General features: G+C 45.1%; 1 protein-coding gene across 7 annotated transcripts in view; it reads right to left on the bottom strand.

Annotated features, from left to right (window-relative positions):
* Nucleotides 1-19,911, bottom strand: part of LOC147750753 (ranaspumin-like) — a 175,153-nt gene that overhangs the window by 43,524 nt on the left and 111,718 nt on the right. For 2 of the 7 annotated variants that reach the window (XM_086917963.1, XM_086917972.1), the window contains exons 6-7: nt 18,688-18,753; nt 6,810-6,860 (exon numbers count right to left, since the gene is read on the bottom strand). The exons of 1 other annotated variant lie outside the window; for it this stretch is intronic. In XM_086917963.1, the coding sequence (XP_086774089.1) occupies nt 6,810-6,860; nt 18,688-18,753 (117 nt within the window). The remainder of the gene's footprint in view (nt 1-6,809; nt 6,861-18,687; nt 18,754-19,911) is intronic. 4 more of the 7 variants (XM_086917960.1, XM_086917967.1, XM_086917961.1 and 1 more) reach the window with 2 other exon arrangements.

Here is a 19,911-nt window from a genome sequence, read left to right as displayed (position 1 = left end):
TAATACTTGGAGTAGATAACCCAGACTTCCTATCCTTGTTTAAAAGAGAGTTGAAAGAAAACTCTGTAGAAGCCTACCTGTCAGCAGACCCATGGGTGTTAGACAAAGGGTTTAAATTCGCACAAGTCAATGATCCCTCTCTGTTAAACGCCTGGGAAGCAGCACACGTAGCACAGACCAACACCACCAAGAACTACCCTAGGTTCAGAATAGAAAATGATCTGCTTTACAGAGAAAGCAAAGAGGGAGAACCAACCCAACTGGTAGTACCCCAGGAGTTCAGGGACCAGATACTCTTCTATGCTCACACCCACCTTACTGCTGGGCATAGCGGTAGTGAAAAAACTACACAGAATATTCTAAGACTCTTTTATTGGCCAGGAATATATAAGGAAACTGACGCATATTGCAAACAGTGCGAGGTGTGCCAAAAAAAGAATCTAACACGTCCACCAGCAGTACCTTTACAGCCTATGCCCATTATAGGCAATCCCTGGGATAGAGTAGGGATGGACCTGATTGGTCCACTACCACGTACATCCCGTGGCCACACATACGCTCTTGTTGTGGTGGATTACAACACTAGGTTCCCAGAAGCCTTTGCGCTCAGTACCCCGACTACTAAGAACGTAGCGGACAAGTTGGTAGAGCTGTTTTCAAGAGTAGGGTTCCCACGTGAAATTCTAACGGACCAGGGAACACCCTTTGTTTCACGGATGATGAAAGAGGTGTGTAAAACGCTTGATCTCCATCACATCCGAACGTCCGCATATCATCCGCAAACGGACGGCCTCGTGGAAAGGTACAATAGAACCCTAAAAACCACCTTGAAAAAACTACTGACTTCCGAAAATAAGGATTGGGATAGAGTCTTACCCCTAGCGTTGTATGTAATAAGAGCTCAGGTACAGAGTAGTTTGGGATTTTCACCCTTCGAATTGCTCTATGGCCGCCAACCCCGATCTTTGTTGGAAATCACAAGGGAAGCCTGGGAAACAGAAGGGGCTGCAGAGCAGAGAAGTTTGTTAGACTACACCCAGCAATTGAGATCTCGGTTAGGTAAATTGAGAGACCTGGCTTATTCAAACCTAGAGAAAGCTCAAGTTGCTCAAAAACAATGCTATGACAAAGGAAAGAAGTGGAGGACCCTAGAAAAAGGGGACTGGGCTCTGGTACTACTTCCTTCCTCAACCCAAAAATTCCGAAGTGAGTGGAAAGGTCCCTATAGAGTTATGGAAACGTATGGACGTACAACATACAGTTTACAAATGTCCCAGAACAGGAGACAAACTTTCCATATCAACCTTCTAAAAAAATGGATTGGACCATGTCCACGTCAGGCCAACTTAACTCTACCGGAAGACAAGAGTGGGTCCACCCTGAATCAATTACCAGTGAATTCAGAATTAACGGAAGTAGAGAAAGAAGAGCTACGGTCGACTCTCCTGCCCTTCTCCCCTATTTTCTCAGACACACCTGGGTGCACCCATTTGGCAGAGCATCAGATACGAACAAAAGAGGGTCAAATAGTCAAGCAAAGGCCTTATCGCATCCCAGCTGCAAAAAGAGCTGATGTAAGAAAAGAGGTACAGGACATGCTTCGCCTAGGGGTAATCAGACCATCTAAAAGTAATTGGTCCTCACCTATAGTTATGGTCCCTAAACCTGACGGGTCTACCCGGTTTTGCATGGACTTCAGAGCCCTAAATGCCGTGTCCTCTTTTGATGCGTTTCCAATACCCCGTGTGGACGAACTAATAGAGAGGATAGGGGATGCCCGTTACATTACCACTCTTGACCTGACCAAGGGCTATTGGCAGGTGCCACTCAGGGAGGAGGATTGCCACAAAACGGCATTTGCAACGGAAGATGGGCTCTTTGAGTTTACTGTCTTACCATTTGGACTCCATGGGGCCCCTGCTACCTTTCAGCGGTTAATGAACAGGGTACTGGCAAAACACACCTCATACAGTTCGGTGTATCTGGATGATATAGTCATCTTTAGTTCATCCTGGAAAGAACATCTGATACATGTGACCAATATATTAACCGCACTACAGGCAGCCGGTCTCCATGTGAATGCAAAAAAATCAAGGGCGGCATTCCCAAAGGTGAAGTACCTGGGGTTCATGTTAGGGGAGGGAGTCATAGCACCCCAGGAGGAAAAGATCAAAGCCATAACAGGAACTCCTTTCCCAACCACAAAGAAACAGTTACGAGCCTTTCTAGGTCTTATAGGGTACTATAGACGGTTTATAAAGAACTTCGCAGATCTTTCTAGTCCCCTAACAGACCTTTTGCAGAAACACGTCAAAAACGTGCTGCCAAGCCCGCCATCTGACGATGCCATCAGAGCGTTCCAAACACTGAAAAATGCCCTTACCACCAGTCCAGTTCTCATCCCACCTAACTTTGAGAAGCCCTTTTCACTAGCGACTGATGCCTCTGACACCGGCATAGGAGCTGTGCTATCACAGGAAGGGGATGACGGTGTCGAACATCCTGTGCTCTATGTCAGCAGAAAGCTCCATCCAAGGGAACAGAAGTACCCCACGGTGGAAAAGGAGTGCCTCGCCATCAGGTGGGCCATTGACAAACTGAGGTATTACCTGGAGGGTACATCTTTCACCTTGTATTCAGATCACGCTCCCCTCCAGTGGATGCACCGAAACAGGTCCCAGAACGCTAGAATACTTCGCTGGTTTCTCTTCCTGCAACCGTTTGCCTTCAAGGTTGTGCATCGAAAGGGGGTTGACAATGGGAACGCTGACTTTCTCTCCAGAATGCCCATTCTCCCCGATCGGGAGAATCCAGGGGGGGAGGAATGTAAAGCTGGCGACCTTACCCGTCGGGAATGGTGGAGTCCGACCTCTTCTGATCTGTCATTTCCGGCTTCTCCACAGGATCGCGAGTGGGTACACGGAAACGAGACTGCTAGCGAGTACGAAGACAACGGGCCCTTTAAGTGGGCGTTGGCATACGAGGGTGAAGCCCCGACCCTCCGTGACGTCCCTGGCTCTGGATTGGTTAAAACAGGGGAAGTCCTGTACACCGGGTGTGGAGACACCGCGAGGAGGAAGGCGGAACCCGAGGAGACGGAGAAGCGGAGCACGCTAGAAGCAGAGACCGGAAGGACCGAAGAAGGAGCCTCCAGAGGAGCTGGAGGAAAAGCTGAACCACAAGGCGAGCCAGGAGGCCAACGACCCTGCGGACCGCCGTGCCACACTCCCGAGGGAGGAGTGTGGCTGACACAGGTACGGCGGCGTTTGGCGGCTTGGCTAGGAAAGCGTAACGATAGCGTGTAGTGCGCAGCTGTATATAAATCTTCCCTCCACGACCTCCACTCCATTCCCCCCTACCCTCACCCTACCTTTTCTTACCGTACCCCTCTTGCACTGAGCACTATAGATACCAATAGTCACACCGGGTGTAAACCACACACTCCCTGGGCCCCCTTGGTGCAAACCCTGTAGAGGACTGTGACCTAACGGCTTTCCGTCCTGTTGGACTTCTTTCTTACATGTGGAGAGATTCCCGACGCCCGAAGAAAGAACGCCACTTCCTGGGGAAACGCCTGTAGACGAACAGCGCCACGGACTCCAGTACCTTTGCCCGGGAGAGACTTACTTTCAGGACTCGAAAGACGTTGGTTAATAAGCCTGTCAGAACTATTAAAATAAAACCTTCCCTAAACCCTACGGTTGGTGTCACGGTCGTCCCTTCACCCACGTCCACACATGGTTTACATTATTTGTGTTTCCAAGAGTTTTGAAATGCATGGATTTTTGACATTTGCTATTAAATATGATTTGAGAGAGGATGGTCTGTCTGAACATTTTATTGAGTCATCACTTTTCTGGTTGACATGCATGCTTGGTGTTCAATGTCTGACGGGGCTAGAATTATCAATTATTTTAAGTAATAAGGGGCATAGGTATAAAATAACGGTATTGCAATTCTCAAATAGCAATTTTTAGAGAATCGCTATGAGAATCGCAAAACGGGATGTAATAATAAATTCACAAATATTTTGCTATTCCTTGGCATTCCTTAATTGAAATTAGCAAATTGTGAATCACATTTAAGGAATACCTTCCCATTCATTCCTATGGGCTAGGAGACCCATACGAATGAATGGGAAGACATTCTCAATTTGCGATTCGTAATTAGAGAATCGCAAATTGAGAAAGCAATTTAAAGGGTGCCAGGGTGTCAAAAGGACACCCTGTTGCACCCCTGAAATATGTATGTGAGCACATGTGGCGCACATACATGCCCTAAGGGCATGTATGTGCGCCACACAGCACTTTGAAAAATGCACAAAAGTGCATTTTTCTAAGAAATCGCAAATGATCACCAAATTGAAGTTGGTGGTAATTTTTGATTCCTTAGGGCCAAATCGCAATTTTTCTGTACTTTCTACATTGCATTTAAGGAATTGCAATTTGCGATTCAATAAACACAATCGCAAAATAGAGAATCTCAAATTTTCTGATTTCATTTTGGGATGATACATCTCAAAAGTCCTTTTCGCGTTCGCAAACTGGCCAATTCTGAGAATCACCCCGTTTGTGAACGGGAAAACAGCTTGATACGTATGCCCCTAAAGCCCTTATTTTTAAACACCTACAGCCTACACGTAGAATGGTAGCAGTGAGCTTGATAACAAGTTATGACTACTACAGTATCATCTACATTTTAATGCATCTGCTCAAAGTTATTGCTACACACACTCACTACTACATTCCAGAGATGGCAGCCACTAACTATTATGATCAGTGGAGTGACTAAGGTTAATTCAAATGCTACTTTGCTGCAGATGAGTGTGACCCACACAAAGTCATTTAAATGAAGCAGTGGTGCAGCAACGAAATGAGCCAATAGAGGTGCTCGTTCCCCTCCCATGCAAATCCCAATTTGGATACAACTCCCATTCATGCCCTAATCAGGATAATAATATCACTCTAATGGTCAACGCTATTAGAAATTGGTTTTCTGTTTGGCACGGTATGCACCCTGTCCAAGCTGTAACCACAATCTTAGTCAGGGTAAGTCACAAGAACACCCTAAATAATCCTATGATCAACCTCTGGTAGCTTAGGAGACAATGTGTACAGTATTTGTGCAACATTTGAAACAGTAATGCAGTGTCTTTAAAGTGGGGGAGACTTCAAAGACATGGTTTTGAAGTTCACAGAGGTCCTCCCTTCCTACCCTTGCTCCAGATTCACTAAAGGGGGTTGAGCAGTCCTTCATGTGGGGACAGGACACATTCTATTCAGGTGTAAGTGTGAGGCTGTGCCCAGCTCCTCCCTCCCATCCAGCCTAGGATGGCCCATCAGAATGTGATGGCCCATCAAGTCACACCTAGGCTCCCTTTACATGTGGCTGTCTAAAGGGAATGCACAAAGCCCAGCTGTCACCCACCCTAGACATGGATTCAGAGAAAGGGGCAGGAGGCACAGAATGGCTCAAGTAAGAAAATACCAACTTCCTAAAAGTGGTATTTTCAGACTTGCAATTTAAAATCTGACTTCACCAGGAATTCTGATTTTAAATTGTGACTCCAGGGACACCAAACTTGAAAAGTCTATCTAGCCACAATTATTAATTACACTTAAAAAATGTAATAGGGTAAACCCAATGTTATCCTATGGGAGAGATATTTCTTGAAGTAGAGAAAAACGGATTTTGGAGTTTTACACTACCAGAGCATGTAAGACTTAAAAGAGCATGCCCTACGCTTTACATACATTGCACCCTGACCTCTGGATTGTCCAGGGCCTACCTTAGGGGTGACTTATATGTGTAAAAAGGGAAGGTTTAGGCCTGGCAAGAGTTTATCTTGCCAGATCGCAATGGCAGTGTAAACTGCACAGACAGGCTCTGCAATGGCAGGCCTGAGCAATGGTTAGAGGGGTATTTAAGTGGGTGGCACAAGGAGTGCTGCAGGCCCACTAGTAACATTTAATTTAGAGGTCATGGGCACATGTAGTGCACTTTACTAGGGACTTATAAGTAAAAGAAATATGCCAATTGGGGTAAGCACATAATGCCATGTTTAGGGGTGAGAGCGCAAGCACATTAGCACAGGTGAGCAGAGGTAAAGTGCATTTAGTCCTAAAGCCATCAAAAACGAAATCAGAAAAATGGAGGAGATAGGCAAACAGTTTGGGGAAGACCACTCTAAGGCTGTCAGGTCTAACACAAACGGTTAGTGTTTGCCAGCACAATGAGTGCCAGGTAAAATCTGGCATGAATTGCATGCAGAACACTCCACCATGTTAGTTTGCACATCATCAAGGGAAAAACATGATATCAGAGCACTATACATTATTCTGAGGTCTGGAATGTACAATTTGCACACAGTGCACATGTAACTGTCTATTGTGGAGCAAAACTGTGCATGATGCCTACAGGTACTAAAACTATTTCGCGTTTGGTGCATCATGCACAGTTTCCACAGGAATTTGTGCACTGCTGCTTTGCTATTTTAGATTTATTGACAAGCAATGAACATAATTTAAGATTCAAAATGTAGTTTAGGTGCAAGCTGTTGTGTTACAGGCTACCAGAACACAACTCTGAAGCCACATGCTCAAAGGAGAGAAATAGTGGGACTCATCTCTTGGAAAGAGGTTGAACAAGCCAGAACAGCGCCAGCGCCAGGACACCGCCAGTGCCAAGACAGCACCAGGACAGCACAAGGACACGTTTGGGTAATCGTGCGCTACAACATAAAACAACATACCAAAAGGCTCTGAAATACCAGCAAGCATCCTTGAGCTACATAAAAACGAATCCCTTACCAGAAGACCGCACACTAATTTAAACGCCGGCTCTTCAAGACCAAGCTTCATCTAAAAGACAATTGAGAAATTAGTGAATGATACTTTTATAATAAACTGCAAGGATAAAACTAACAAGCAGCGGACAAATGGCACACGGGATTAGAATTTACAATAGTTAATTTTAGCATATGTGACTTCTTGTAATAGAAGTAGATTACCAAACTAAAATGAAAAAAAAGAGTAATTTATCATTGCCATTTTAGCTTGGTAAGAAATATTACTGGCTCACAGATAAAAGAGATTTTAATACACCTTTCATTTCAAAGCCTTTAACAAGAATGTTATAAATATAATCCTCATTTTCTTTCTTGCTATTGCTTTTGCAACTGACTATTTGTGAATTTCCAATACGCATCTAGAGCACATGTGCAGAAAGGTAAGTGCCACTATACCTCCCAGGAGTGTGAACATATCCAAGACTCACACAGAGGCAGGACCTACTCCTGAGCCTGACAGCAGCAGACATAGGGAAGGGCCTAAGGCAGACCTGTGTCTCGCATGATTCCTTGAAGGGCCTAAGGCAGATTTGGCTCACACATGATTCTTTGATGGGACTAAGGCAGACCTGTGTGACGCATGATTCCTTGAAAAGCCTAAGGCAGACCTGTGTCTCGCATGAATCCTTGAAGGGCCTGAGGAAGACCTGTGTCACGCATGATTCCTTGAAGGGCCTAAGGCAGACCTGTGTGACGCATGATTCCTTGAAGAGCCTAAGGCAGACCTGTGTCACGCATGAATCCTTGCAGGGCCTAAGGCAGACCTGTGTCACGCATGATTCCTTGAAGAGCCTAAGGCAGACCTGTGTCACGCATGAATCCTTGCAGGGCCTAAGGCAGACTTGTGTCACGCATGATTCCTTGAAGGGCCTAAGGCAGACCTGTGTGACGCATGATTCCTTGAAGAGCCTAAGGCAGACCTGTGTCACGCATGAATCCTTGCAGGGCCTAAGGCAGACCTGTGTCACGCATGATTCCTTGAAGAGCCTAAGGCAGACCTGTGTCACGCATGATTCCTTGAAGAGCCTAAGGCAGACCTGTGTCACGCATGAATCCTTCCTGCCTTGATACTGCCATGCCCAGTAATAATACACTTGCACTGCGTTAGTGTTGGAGTAACCTATGATAAACCAAGCCATTTGTTAAAGAAATAATCGCTACATTTTAGATAGACTAATACAGGTAAACACCGTCTTCTCCCAAGAACGTCCCGCAGCAGGGGCACGTTTGAGACTTACTTATGCAGGAAGTGCTATGCAGCCCTTGTGCTGCCCACTCTGCCGTCCTGTAACACTTCTGCAAAGCTCCCCCCCACTTGGAAGGAGACACCCAGTTGCACAGCTCGAAAGGTAGACAATGATGTCTATAAACAGTTCATCAAGGTTGATTCCACAACATTTTGAGGTTCCTTAAGTATTTAATATTTGATCAAAAGTTCAACGTCGTTTCATAAAGCATAAACTTCATCCAACGAAAAAATCATCCAGTCATAAATCTTCCCCAATGCATTTCGGGCATATGACAAGCCCTTCCTCAGGGGACAACTCTACAAACAAAGGAAAATGTCAAAGTATCACTAGATGTGACCCATATAATACAAGAATTGCACCTCTATAATCACGTAGTAGAGTCCTTAACCACATGTGCAAAACTCAGAACAGAAGGGTGAACACAGGTATGTTGAATAAAGTTGCTAAAAACAGAAAATACCACAAAATTCGTGAATGTTGTTATAATGCTACTGGAACATAAATAACCTGGAATAAAGTGAGTGGACAATATATGAACGTGGTGCCCCCAAGTGCGATAGTAAAGAAAATAGCATGACGAGAGTAACCAGCCACCAAGGCGTAAATACAAACAACCATCACCCATGGTATAACACACTCGCAAGAGTGATACTCACGGACAAATTAAATCCGTGACTCTCAGGTCGCGATATCTGTGAAACGTGAAACGGTGATTAGAATGCGGTTTAAATTGGGCATGTATGCCGCGAAGGTGACAATGTCCCCGGATGGAGTACTTACAGTGTGGTACGGTTGTTCTAAAACGAAGTCATCTCGGTTTCAGGAACCCCACGAGTGTTCAAGCCCGGAGGAAATTAGTACCGGCTTACGACGTGCGCATGCAGATAGAAAGCGGACTGGTTAGAAAAAAGGTGACGCCATATTGAATAGGGAAAGTGAGGTAAAGCGGGTAAAGATATGTGACCGAACGAAATCCGCCTCAGTGAAAAAGAATGAAAAAATGAAATATGGAATGACAAAGCAATGCTAAAATGCATGTATACTAATTACAACTACATTGAAATGTCATAATATAAAGGAAAATGAATAACGCTATAGATGAGTGCAATGATGGATACATAGGTGTGTAATCAGTGAATCATAGATAACATAAAAATTCCATGCGATCATTCAGTCCGTGTGGCTGCATCGATGCCATGTAGCGAATCCAGAAATTCTCTCTCTTCAGTAAAGTTTGCTTATTATTGTGTGTGGGAGTAACTTGTTCAAGTACCAGATATTTAAGTTGGGCTACAGAGTGTTTATGTTCAACAAAATGTGCGGCAACGGTGGATTTGATGTTCCCAGTTCTTATGTTGCTTTTATGTTCGAGTAGACGGGTTCTGATCTTCCTTTCGGTATGACCAACATAGCATTGCCCACAGGGACATTTTAGCATGTAGATAAAATTGGCCGAGTTACAGGTGGCATTTACTCTCAATTTGATGGGATGACCCTTCATAGGATGGTTGATGACATTTCCTTGAATGCAGTTATTGCAATTGCTGCAATTATGACAGGGTCGAAGACCTTTGAATGTTATAGGTTCACTTTGTTTATTCTCTTTCTTCAAAATTTCTTTGAGGTTGCGTCCCCTGGTGTACGCAAACATCGGTAGCTGACTGAAGATGCCTTGAAAGTCAGGTTCTAGACTAAGCAGGGGCCAATGTTTACAAATGATGTTCTTGAATCGATTGCTCAAAATTGTGTATTTAGAGACCACCACCATCCGGGTGCTCTCTGACTTGACACGGGTTTGCAACAATTCTTCACGCTTCATTTCTCCAATACGGATGACAGCTGTATCCAAAATTTGTTGAGGGTACCCACGTGTCTTGAATCTTTCGACCATATTGATGATTTCCTGATGGCATCTATCTTCAGAGGAAACTATGCGTTTGACTCGCATGAGTTGAGACAGTGGAAGATTGCGTTTCAGCCCAGGCCTATGGAAGCTCTGATGATGTAAAAGTGAATTCCGATCGGTGGGTTTTCGGAAGATGGTAGTGCTCCAATTCCCAAAGTTACATTGGATCTTAACATCCAAAAAATGTATGCTGTCTCTATCCATATTCCAAGTAAATTGAACTCGGTCATTAATCAAATTCCATGTGGTTAAAAAATCAGTCAACTCGATCTCTGTTCCTTTCCATAGGATAAAAATGTCATCTATGAATCTCAAAAAGAGTTTACCATGATTCTGCCAGGCACTTTGGTTGAGGATATGTCTTTCTTCGAAGGCTTTCATGAAAATGTTAGCGTATGACGGCGCTGCACAATTTCCCATGGCGGTTCCACACAACTGGTGGAACCATTGGTTGAAAACAGTAAAGTAACTGTGGTACAATGTGAATACCATTAATTCCATGATCAGAAGTTGCATGTCTGAATCCAGATCAGAGTTGGAAAGTTCATGTTCAATGGCGGTGATACCCAAGTCATGTGGTATTGATGTGTAAAGTCAACAGACGTCCACAGTACACAGCAATAACTCTTCATCTCCAGATGTCTTGGTGACTTCTTCAAGTTTAATAAGGAAATCAGTTGTGTCCCTGATGTGTGATCTGGTGTTCAAAACGAAAGTCTGGAGATATCTGTCCAAGAATTTGCCAACATGTTCGTGGATGGACCCTTTGGTTGACACGATCGGCCTGAATGGAGGTCTAGTTGGATGCTTGTGCATCTTCGGCAACATATATAAGGTCGGTGGTTTGGGGTTATCAGGAGTCAGATACCGTCGAGTTCGATCATTGATGATTCCCTTCTCAAATGCTTGTTTGATGATCCCATCTAATACAGTCATAGTGAGTGGACAATATATGAACGTGGTGCCCCCAAGTGCGATAGTAAAGAAAATAGCATGTCGAGAGTAACCAGCCACCAAGGCGTAAGTACAAACAACCATCACCCATGGTATAACACACTCGCAAGAGTGATACTCACGGGCAAATTAAATCCGTGACTCTCAGGTCACGATATCAGATTGCGACACTATTTTCAGAATATAGTGACTCTCCCGAGTACTGATGATGATATGTTACGAGGATTACGCCCACGCAGCACCTTTTTGGCTCCTGTTAGTCACAAGATCATTGACATGTTCGAGAATATGGTTAAAAGAGATCTAGCCAAAATGCCGTTTCAAGCCAGGGCAAAACGTGAGAATCTCACCATTGCTGAAAAAAACACTCTACTTAAGATTGCAAAAAACCCCACTATAGTGTGCCAGACAGCAGACAAAGGTGGCGCCCTTGTCATCATGGACGCCTCATTCTATCAAGAGCAAGTATTGGCTCACACCAGTGACACTAACACTTATGCTTCCCTGATGGCCGACCCCACTGATGAATTCATCAGAGCTTCCATAGGCCTGGGCTGAAACGCAATCTTCCACTGTCTCAACTCATGCGAGTCAAACGCATAGTTTCCTCTGAAGATAGATGCCATCAGGAAATCATCAATATGGTCGAAAGATTCAAGACACGTGGGTATCCTCAACAAATTTTGGATACAGCTGTCATCCGTATCGGAGAAATGAAGCGTGAAGAATTGTTGCAAACCCGTGTCAAGTCAGAGAGCACCCGGATGGTGGTGGTCTCTAAATACACCATTTTGAGCAATCGATTCAAGAACATCATTTGTAAACATTGGCCCCTGCTTAGTCTAGAACCTGACTTTCAAGGCATCTTCAGTCAGCTACCGATGTTTGCGTACACCAGGGGACGCAACCTCAAAGAAATTTTGAAGAAAGAGAATAAACAAAGTGAACCTATAACATTCAAAGGTCTTCGACCCTGTCATAATTGCAGCAATTGCAATAACTGCATTCAAAGAAATGTCATCAACCATCCTATGAAGGGTCATCCCATCAAATTGAGAGTAAATGCCACCTGTAACTCGGCCAATTTAATCTACATGCTAAAATGTCCCTGTGGGAAATGCTATGTTGGTCATACCGAAAGGAAGATCAGAACCCGTCTACTCGAACATAAAAGCAACATAAGAACTGGGAGCATCAAATCCACCGTTGCAGCACATTTTGTTGAACATAAACACTCTGTAGCCCAACTTAAATATCTGGTACTTGAACAAGTTACTCCCACACACAATAATAAGCAGACTTTACTGAAGAGAGAGAATTTCTGGATTCGCTACATGGCATCGATGCAGCCACACGGCCTGAATGATCGCATGGAATTTTTATGTTATCTATGATTCACTGATTAGACACCTATGTATCCATCATTGCACTCATCTATAGCGTTATTCATTTTCCTTTATATTATGACATTTCAATGTAGTTGTAATTAGTATACATGCATTTTAGCATTGCTTTGTCATTCCATATTTCATTTTTTCATTCTTTTTCACTGAGGCGGATTTCGTTTGGTCACATATCTGTACCCGTTTTACCTCACTTTCCCTATTCAATATGGCGTCACCTTTTTTCTAACCAGTCCGCTTTCTATCTGCATGCGCACGTCGTAAGCCGGTACTAATTTCCTCCGGGCTTGAACACTCGTGGGGTTCCTGAAACCGAGATGACTTCGTTTTAGAACAACCGTACCACACTGTAAGTACTCCATCCGGGGACATTGTCACCTTCGCGGCATACATGCCCAATTTAAACCGCATTCTAATCACCGTTTCACGTTTCACAGATATCGCGACCTGAGAGTCACGGATTTAATTTGTACGTGAGTATCACTCTTGCGAGTGTGTTATACCATGGGTGATGGTTGTTTGTACTTACGCCTTGGTGGTGGGTTACTCTCGTCATGCTATTTTCTTTACTATCGCACTTGGGGGCACCACGTTCATATATTGTCCACTCACTTTATTCCAGGTTATTTATGTTCCAGTAGCATTATAACAACATTCCCGAATTTTGTGGTATTTTCTGTTTTTAGCAACTTTATTCAACATACCTGTGTTCACCCTTCTGTTCTGAGTTTTGCACATGTGGTTAAGGACTCTACTACGTGATTATAGAGGTGCAATTCTTGTATTATATGGGTCACATCTAGTGATACTTTGACATTTTCCTTTGTTTGTAGAGTTGTCCCCTGAAGAAGGGCTTGTCATCTGCCCGAAATGCATTGGGGAAGATTTATGGCTGGATGATTTTTTCGTTGGATGAAGTTTATGCTTTATGAAACCACGTTGAACTTTTGATCAAATATTAAATACTTAAGGAACCTCAAAATGTTGTGGAATCAACCTTGATGAACTGTTTATAGACATCATTGTCTACCTTTCGAGCTGTGCAACTGGGTGTCTCCTTCCAAGTGGGGGGAGCTTTGCAGTAGTTTACATATTCACGCTGTGAGGTACAGACAGCGTACTTCCCTGTTAGCACGCTATAAAACATTACTTTGATTGAACTATTGGATTATCCCGCTGTGCAAGTCCCTCTCTCATTTCTTTGGTCCTGTAACACTTGTCATCGTGGAACCTGCGTCTTCTGCAGTCCAGGGGAACATTTGTGCTGCACAATGTGTGCATTACAGATGTGCACTCAGCCGAATATTCTAGGGATCATTATGTATAAGTTTTTATTACTGCTTCATTACTGTCGCAGAAGAGTTCAATATCTGGAAAGAGTTCTTGCGTTTGAACCTGGGGCTCTAGAAGCCAAACGAGGCCTATCCCCAGGGTTTTCTCCCTCTTGAAACAATAGAAGAGATTGCTGTCTGCTTCAGTTCACGTCCCCTTCATTTGTTGCCAGAGCACGAACAGAGGCCTGACTTCCCAAACCGTGTTTATCTGTGTGTTACTGCTGGAAATGGAAGAGTGTGCCACACCGAAGCCTGGAATAAAACACTTCTACTCACAGGAAAATCTCTGTTCAAGGACCAGTGTTGGTTGTACTACGCTTTAAACTATCATTTGATCTTTTAAATCACTGTAATATTAGGCACTTGACATAAGAATTTTACTGAGATGAGCTATAAGTGTGCCACAAACATATGGTTTGTGCTATATAAATACAACACACATACATATATTTATACATAATATTCACAGCAGATACTGTAAAATACTAATGTGCAGATGTTTTTTTTTAAACCTTGGCTGAAGATTCTTCAAGAATCTACATTGTGCCTGAAAGAATTCACCTTTTGAACCTAAAGTGTTTTCTTCTTGTGAAGCAGGGGCACTGGGTGATTTAATTTCCGTGCAGGCTCCCTGGCTGCCACCACTAGCCTGACAGGCACTGCTGTCCTCATGAAGCAGATGCTAGCTGGCGCTGGTGGGGCTGGGTCGCCGACAGCCCTCTATCACAGGGATCATAATGCTCTGTAGGAAGCACTTTGGCTTTACACTCACAAAACTGCAGTATGTCATTTTTTTAATATCGATGCTGATTATGTGAAGCGGGGAGGGGGCATTGATAACGATCCAATCAAAAGAATGCTATTAAGTCATTATAGGTAGGGCACGAAGGGAGGTTCGCAATCACCTATAGTATCAGGGTTGGAATCCTTGCTTAGGCAGTGTCCCAATAGATCTTATGTCCTGGTTGCGGGGGACCTAAACTGCATGTTTGAGCCCCTTGGGTTGGAGGACACTTTGGGAACCGCCGACGAAGACATTAGGAGAGGGATACCAGTCCTAACTATACCTCCCATCAGGAGGTGGTCTCAAGTGGTGGTTCAAATCAATTCCCTAATCATGGAATTTGGCCTAAGGGCTGTCAATGGAAGGACGACGTCAGATCCCTCTGGAGCCCATACTTACAACAGGGCTAACCACACGTCAAGGATAGACTACATTCTCCTTGACGTAAAGCTTTGAAGCTTCATGCGGGATATGGAAGTCCTTCCATCAGTCGAGAGTGATCACAACCTTCTCTCTCTTGTCCTCCTTCCCCTGTGGATTGGGGACCAGGGGGTGCATACGCCCCGTATACCATCTATCCCCCATGAAGTACATCCCTCCAACTGCGGTAGACGTCTGAAGTGGAGCAAGCTTATTATAGACGAAGAGAAAGTGTTAGCTATTGGGGCTCTTTTAGATACAGCCCAGTCTAAATTGGACTCGCTGATTCCTTTGTCTGGGGAAGTCACCGTGCTTTTTTGTGATACAACCAAGGCTTTGAGTGACCTTTTTATTCTCCCAAGCAAGGCCTCCCGAGCTGGTAAGAGTAAGAAGCCGTCCAAACCGCCGGGCTGGTTTACTAAAAAATGCAGGGGGAAGAAAAATGCCCCGATAGGTACTGTCAAAAGTAAATCCGAGGCTGCAATCAGGCTGGCTAGGAAAGAGTACACCCAGACAACTATTGCAGCAAAGAGAGAATGGGAGGACGGGTTCTGGGCGGATCTCATGGAAGCAAGTGCGGGCAGGGATGCCAGAGGTTTTTGGAACCTTATAAGATCTAGGAATAGGCCAGTCAGCACCCTGATGACGTGTAACATGCCTGCCCAGAACTGGTTCAACCATTTCTTGTCCCTCTATAACCCTATTGAGGTGGCTTCCCATACCACCTTTTCCCTAGCTGACTGTATAGGGGATACTGAGGATGCTCCCTTCACTGCTAGAGAGGTGGAAGGGGTAATTGAATCATTGGTGCCCCTAAAAGCAGCTGGGCCTGATGGGATACCGGGTGACCTGCTACGCGCAAACCCCAAGGAGTGGGGGAAGCTGGTATCGTCATTGCTCAACGCTATCAATAGCGGTGCGCCTGTACCTGAATCCTGGAAGGGAGTGGAGGTTGTCCCGATATTCAAAAAGGGATGTCGGGACAACCCCGCCAACTACAGGCCCATAAGTCTCATCGACTCATCACAAAAAGTGGCAGGGAAGGTGATCTTGGGGAGGGTGCTTCAGTGGGTGGACGACAATAACATCTTGTCGGACTTCCAAGCTGGATTTCGCTCTGGAACCGGGACCATTGAACAGGCCTTTAGACTGGCTCTCTTGTATTGGAAGGTGGTGGTGCTGGGCAAAGGCAGTCTGTATTTGGCCTTTATAGACCTTAAGACTGCCTTTGACCTGGTACCAAGGGAGGAGTTGTGGAAGGTCTTGCTAGAACTGGGGCTGCCTCCGTACATCCTGTCCCTCCTTGTGAGACTACACGCCGGCAATTTTGCGCAGGTGCGATGGGGCACGAATGGTGAAAAAACTGACAGGATCCCTGTGGGAAGGGGCGTCCGCCAGGGATGTGTGCTACGGTACAAAAGGGGGTGGTGATGGACGGAGCATCTGAATCAATCAAACACTCACACCAAGTCAAAGGATCTGGGTTTAATCCATCACCTTTCTTTAGCCCACTCTGCCACCCCAGTTCAGACATGGCTATATGCAAATCAGTCTGACCCTGTGCCTCATGGGAACAGTCCAGCCCGAACTGCCAAGCCATGTCTTCCCTGGACCGGAAACAAGCTTCAGAGGACCGGTTTCTGGCATTCCAGCCGTCTTCAGCCCGGCTTGCTTGAATCCAGTGGCAAAGTGAGCAAGGGACTCACGTCTGAGCATACCCTGCCACACTTGTGGCGGCCAAAAGTGGTACAAAAGGGGGTGGTGATGGACGGAGCATCGAAATCAATCAAACACTCACACCAAGTCAAAGGATCTGGGTTTAATTCATCACCGTTCTTTAGCCCACTCTGCCACCCCAGTTCAGACATGGCTACATGCAAATCAGTCTCACCCTGTTCCTCATGGGAACAGTCCAGCCCGAACTGCCAAGCCATGTCTTCCCTGGACCGGAAACAAGCTTCCGAGGACCGGTTTCTGGCATTCCAGCCGTCTTCAACCGGCTTGCTTGAATCCAGTGGCAAAGTGAGCAAGGGACTCACGTCTGAGCATACCCTGCCACACTTGTGCGGCCAAAAGCGGTACAAAAGGGGGTGGTGATGGACGGAGCATCTGAATCAATCAAACACTCACACCAAGTCAAAGGATCTGGGTTTGCTAGCTCCCACTCTGTTCTCTCTCTACGTGAACGGAGTGGTTGAGCATCTGTTAAGAAATCCCTCGGATGCTCCGTCCCTGGCGGGTAAACGGATACCAACATTGCTCTTTGCAGATGATACCCTTCTTATCTCAAAGACCCCCATGGGCCTCCAGAGTCTTCTGAATAGCTTTCTGGAGTTCTGCTCATTAAGGGGATTGGTAATCAATACTGATAAAACCAAGTATTTGATTATGAATCCGCCTAAAAAACCTGGGCGTCCCCCGGCTCTGAATTGTGTCGCATTGGAGAGGGTATCTGAGTTCGATAATCTGGGCATTCGCCTTAACGATGCATTAAGCTGGAACCCTCACATCCAAAAAATGCTCCTTAGCCACAAAAGGGTGGGTGGTGTACTACTTAAGGAGCAACGCTCCTCCACAAGCAAACCTATCACCCCAGTTGTGGAGATATACAAAGCTAGAGGGGTTAGTGCTGCCTTGTACGGGCGGAGTTGTGGGGTACTTGCAACCTGGACGCATTAGCAAAATCAGAGAGCAAATTTCTGAAAGATCTGATGGCTCTCCCGCTGAGCACACCTACAGTACCCGTGCTATTGGACCTAGGTTGCAGGTCGATTAAGGACCAAGCCCAACTCCGCCCCTTGCTTCTTTGGGCTCGGTTGTGGCGGGTGCCCGAATTAGCTTCCTATGCAGAGGCACTATCAGAGGTCATGGCTATGGAAGGCTGGTCCAGGATTAAATGGTTGAGGGATGTAAAATGGCTATTAGTGGAGTTAGGGCTTGGTGATGCATGGGCATTGAGAACTGCCCCACCCAAAGCCATGATAAAGAAATTGTATTGGAATTGGGTCTCTTCCAAACTATCTATAGATCCACGTCATTGTAATTCCACTTTAGCCTTTGTGAGGATTAAAGATGTGGTGGCTTATGAACCATATCTAGATATGATCTCCATACCTTTTGACTGGGTCCTGTATTTTTGGTTCAGAGTGGGGACCCTACCTGTAGGTGAACTGATTGCCCGATGGAAATCCTCTCACCAGTCCTCCCCCTTGTGCGCGTTGTCTCACTTGAGTAGAGTCGGTAGCCCACATTCTTTTCAAATGTCCAGATTACTGTGCACCTAGGAGGCGCTGGCTCAAACCCTTATGTAGACTTTTAGGCACCCGCCAGCACAGAGTGGCGCTACACATTTTAATGTCTGACAGATCCGCTTTGGTTGTTTGCGGTGTTTCAAAATTTTTAAAGTGGTCATGGTTGATCCGTGCAAGAAGGCTGTCCTTTTTAATTTAATTCTTGTTTTAACTGTTTTTAACACTTTACTCCCTTTTCTCCCTTTTTGTGTAAATAAGAAATGATTGTTGTAAATGTTGTGTTTTATAATTATTGAACAAGCTTTCATGATATTTTTATATCGAAATAAAGCATATCAATCAATCAATCAATTATAGGTTGCTGCCACTTCATGGAGAATGTCCATTGAGCCGCATAAAAGCCTCACGGGTTCCAGACTTACTCGTGGTACTGTCCTTGTCTTACTGGTTCGCCATAAGATGCAGTATATGGTCTGAGGTATTGATAGGGAGAAAATACATTCCAAAGCAGTCACTGATTCTAAACAGCTGATCTTACCAGTAGGTCTCTGACAGGACCCTGCAGTTGTTTAACCAGGTCTCCAACTTGTGCAGTTATTTCTTCCTGAAAGGGAATTTATAATATATTAGAAAAAGAGAGCTTTTACAAAACAAGTACCTACACAAAACAGCATGGAAATATTAACTAATACTTTACTTGCACCTATAGCTGCTGCTTAGTTGAGGATATACAATCATATATGCTGTGCAGTTCTCATCCATTATTATAAAAAAAAATCATGTTCATTCATCTGTTCTGTGTTGCAAAGCGAAAACCATAGTATTAAAGTGTTTATGTTTCTCTTGCACATGGCATTGGTAAAACATCTTACAGAAATGTTTGCAGACTCACCACTTAGAACAATTGACGTATCTAACCTGGGGCCTGTTGGACACAGGGCCGTGGCTCATGCAGAGGCAATTTATGACTCTGCTTCCCTGCTGCACACTGTGGGATGTCAAGGTATGAGGCTAGCATAACACAATATGAGGTGTGACGCCATGGCATAAAGTGGATGCATACACTGTAACGGTCACCTGCACTGGCTCCCTGTCAAGAAGAGATGCCACGTCAAGCTGCTCACACACACCTAAATGCCCTCCGCAATACAAGCCCGGAATTCCTGAACAACCACCTGACCTTCCACCAGCCCACCAGACACCTGCGGTCTGCCACCCTGGCCCTCTCCACGGTCCCCCACACCCATCATACCCGAGCCAGTCACAGTGCGATATTAAATCAAACTGAAAGGCAATGGCTGCACTCATAGTGTGTGCTTCAGCCAAAATTGAATGTCACAGATGCATTCAATGTAGGAAGTCCCTAAAACCAAGGCTTCTTAACTGGAGCCCTTGTCATAAACATCTTAGGGGGATATTCTCAAGGAGGTGGAGGGGAGAGGCGTTAGCCTTCTTGGCTCAACGCCTCTCACCACCAATTCTAAAACACGAGGCTGCACCCTATTCTCAAGAATGTAGTGCAGTATGGCGTTTCCCCCCTGCGATGGCGCTAAGTTTTACGACTTAGCGGCAACGCAGATATCCTTGCACCAGCGTGCAAGGGTGTCTGTGTGCAGGTGAGGGTTGTGTATGTAAAGGAAGATACACCTTCCTGCACATAAACAATCCTAAAATACCATTTTGTAACTTTCATGTGCGCTGCTTTGAAAAGGTTTGTTCATGTACAGGAAGGGACACCTTCCTGTACATGAACAAAAAGCAT

This window comes from Lissotriton vulgaris, chromosome 1_1, assembly GCF_964263255.1.
Source record: "Lissotriton vulgaris chromosome 1_1, aLisVul1.2, whole genome shotgun sequence".
Lineage (NCBI taxonomy): Eukaryota > Metazoa > Chordata > Amphibia > Caudata > Salamandridae > Lissotriton > Lissotriton vulgaris.
Note: the sequence above shows the minus strand (reverse complement) of the source record. Positions and strands in the feature narration are given on the sequence as shown.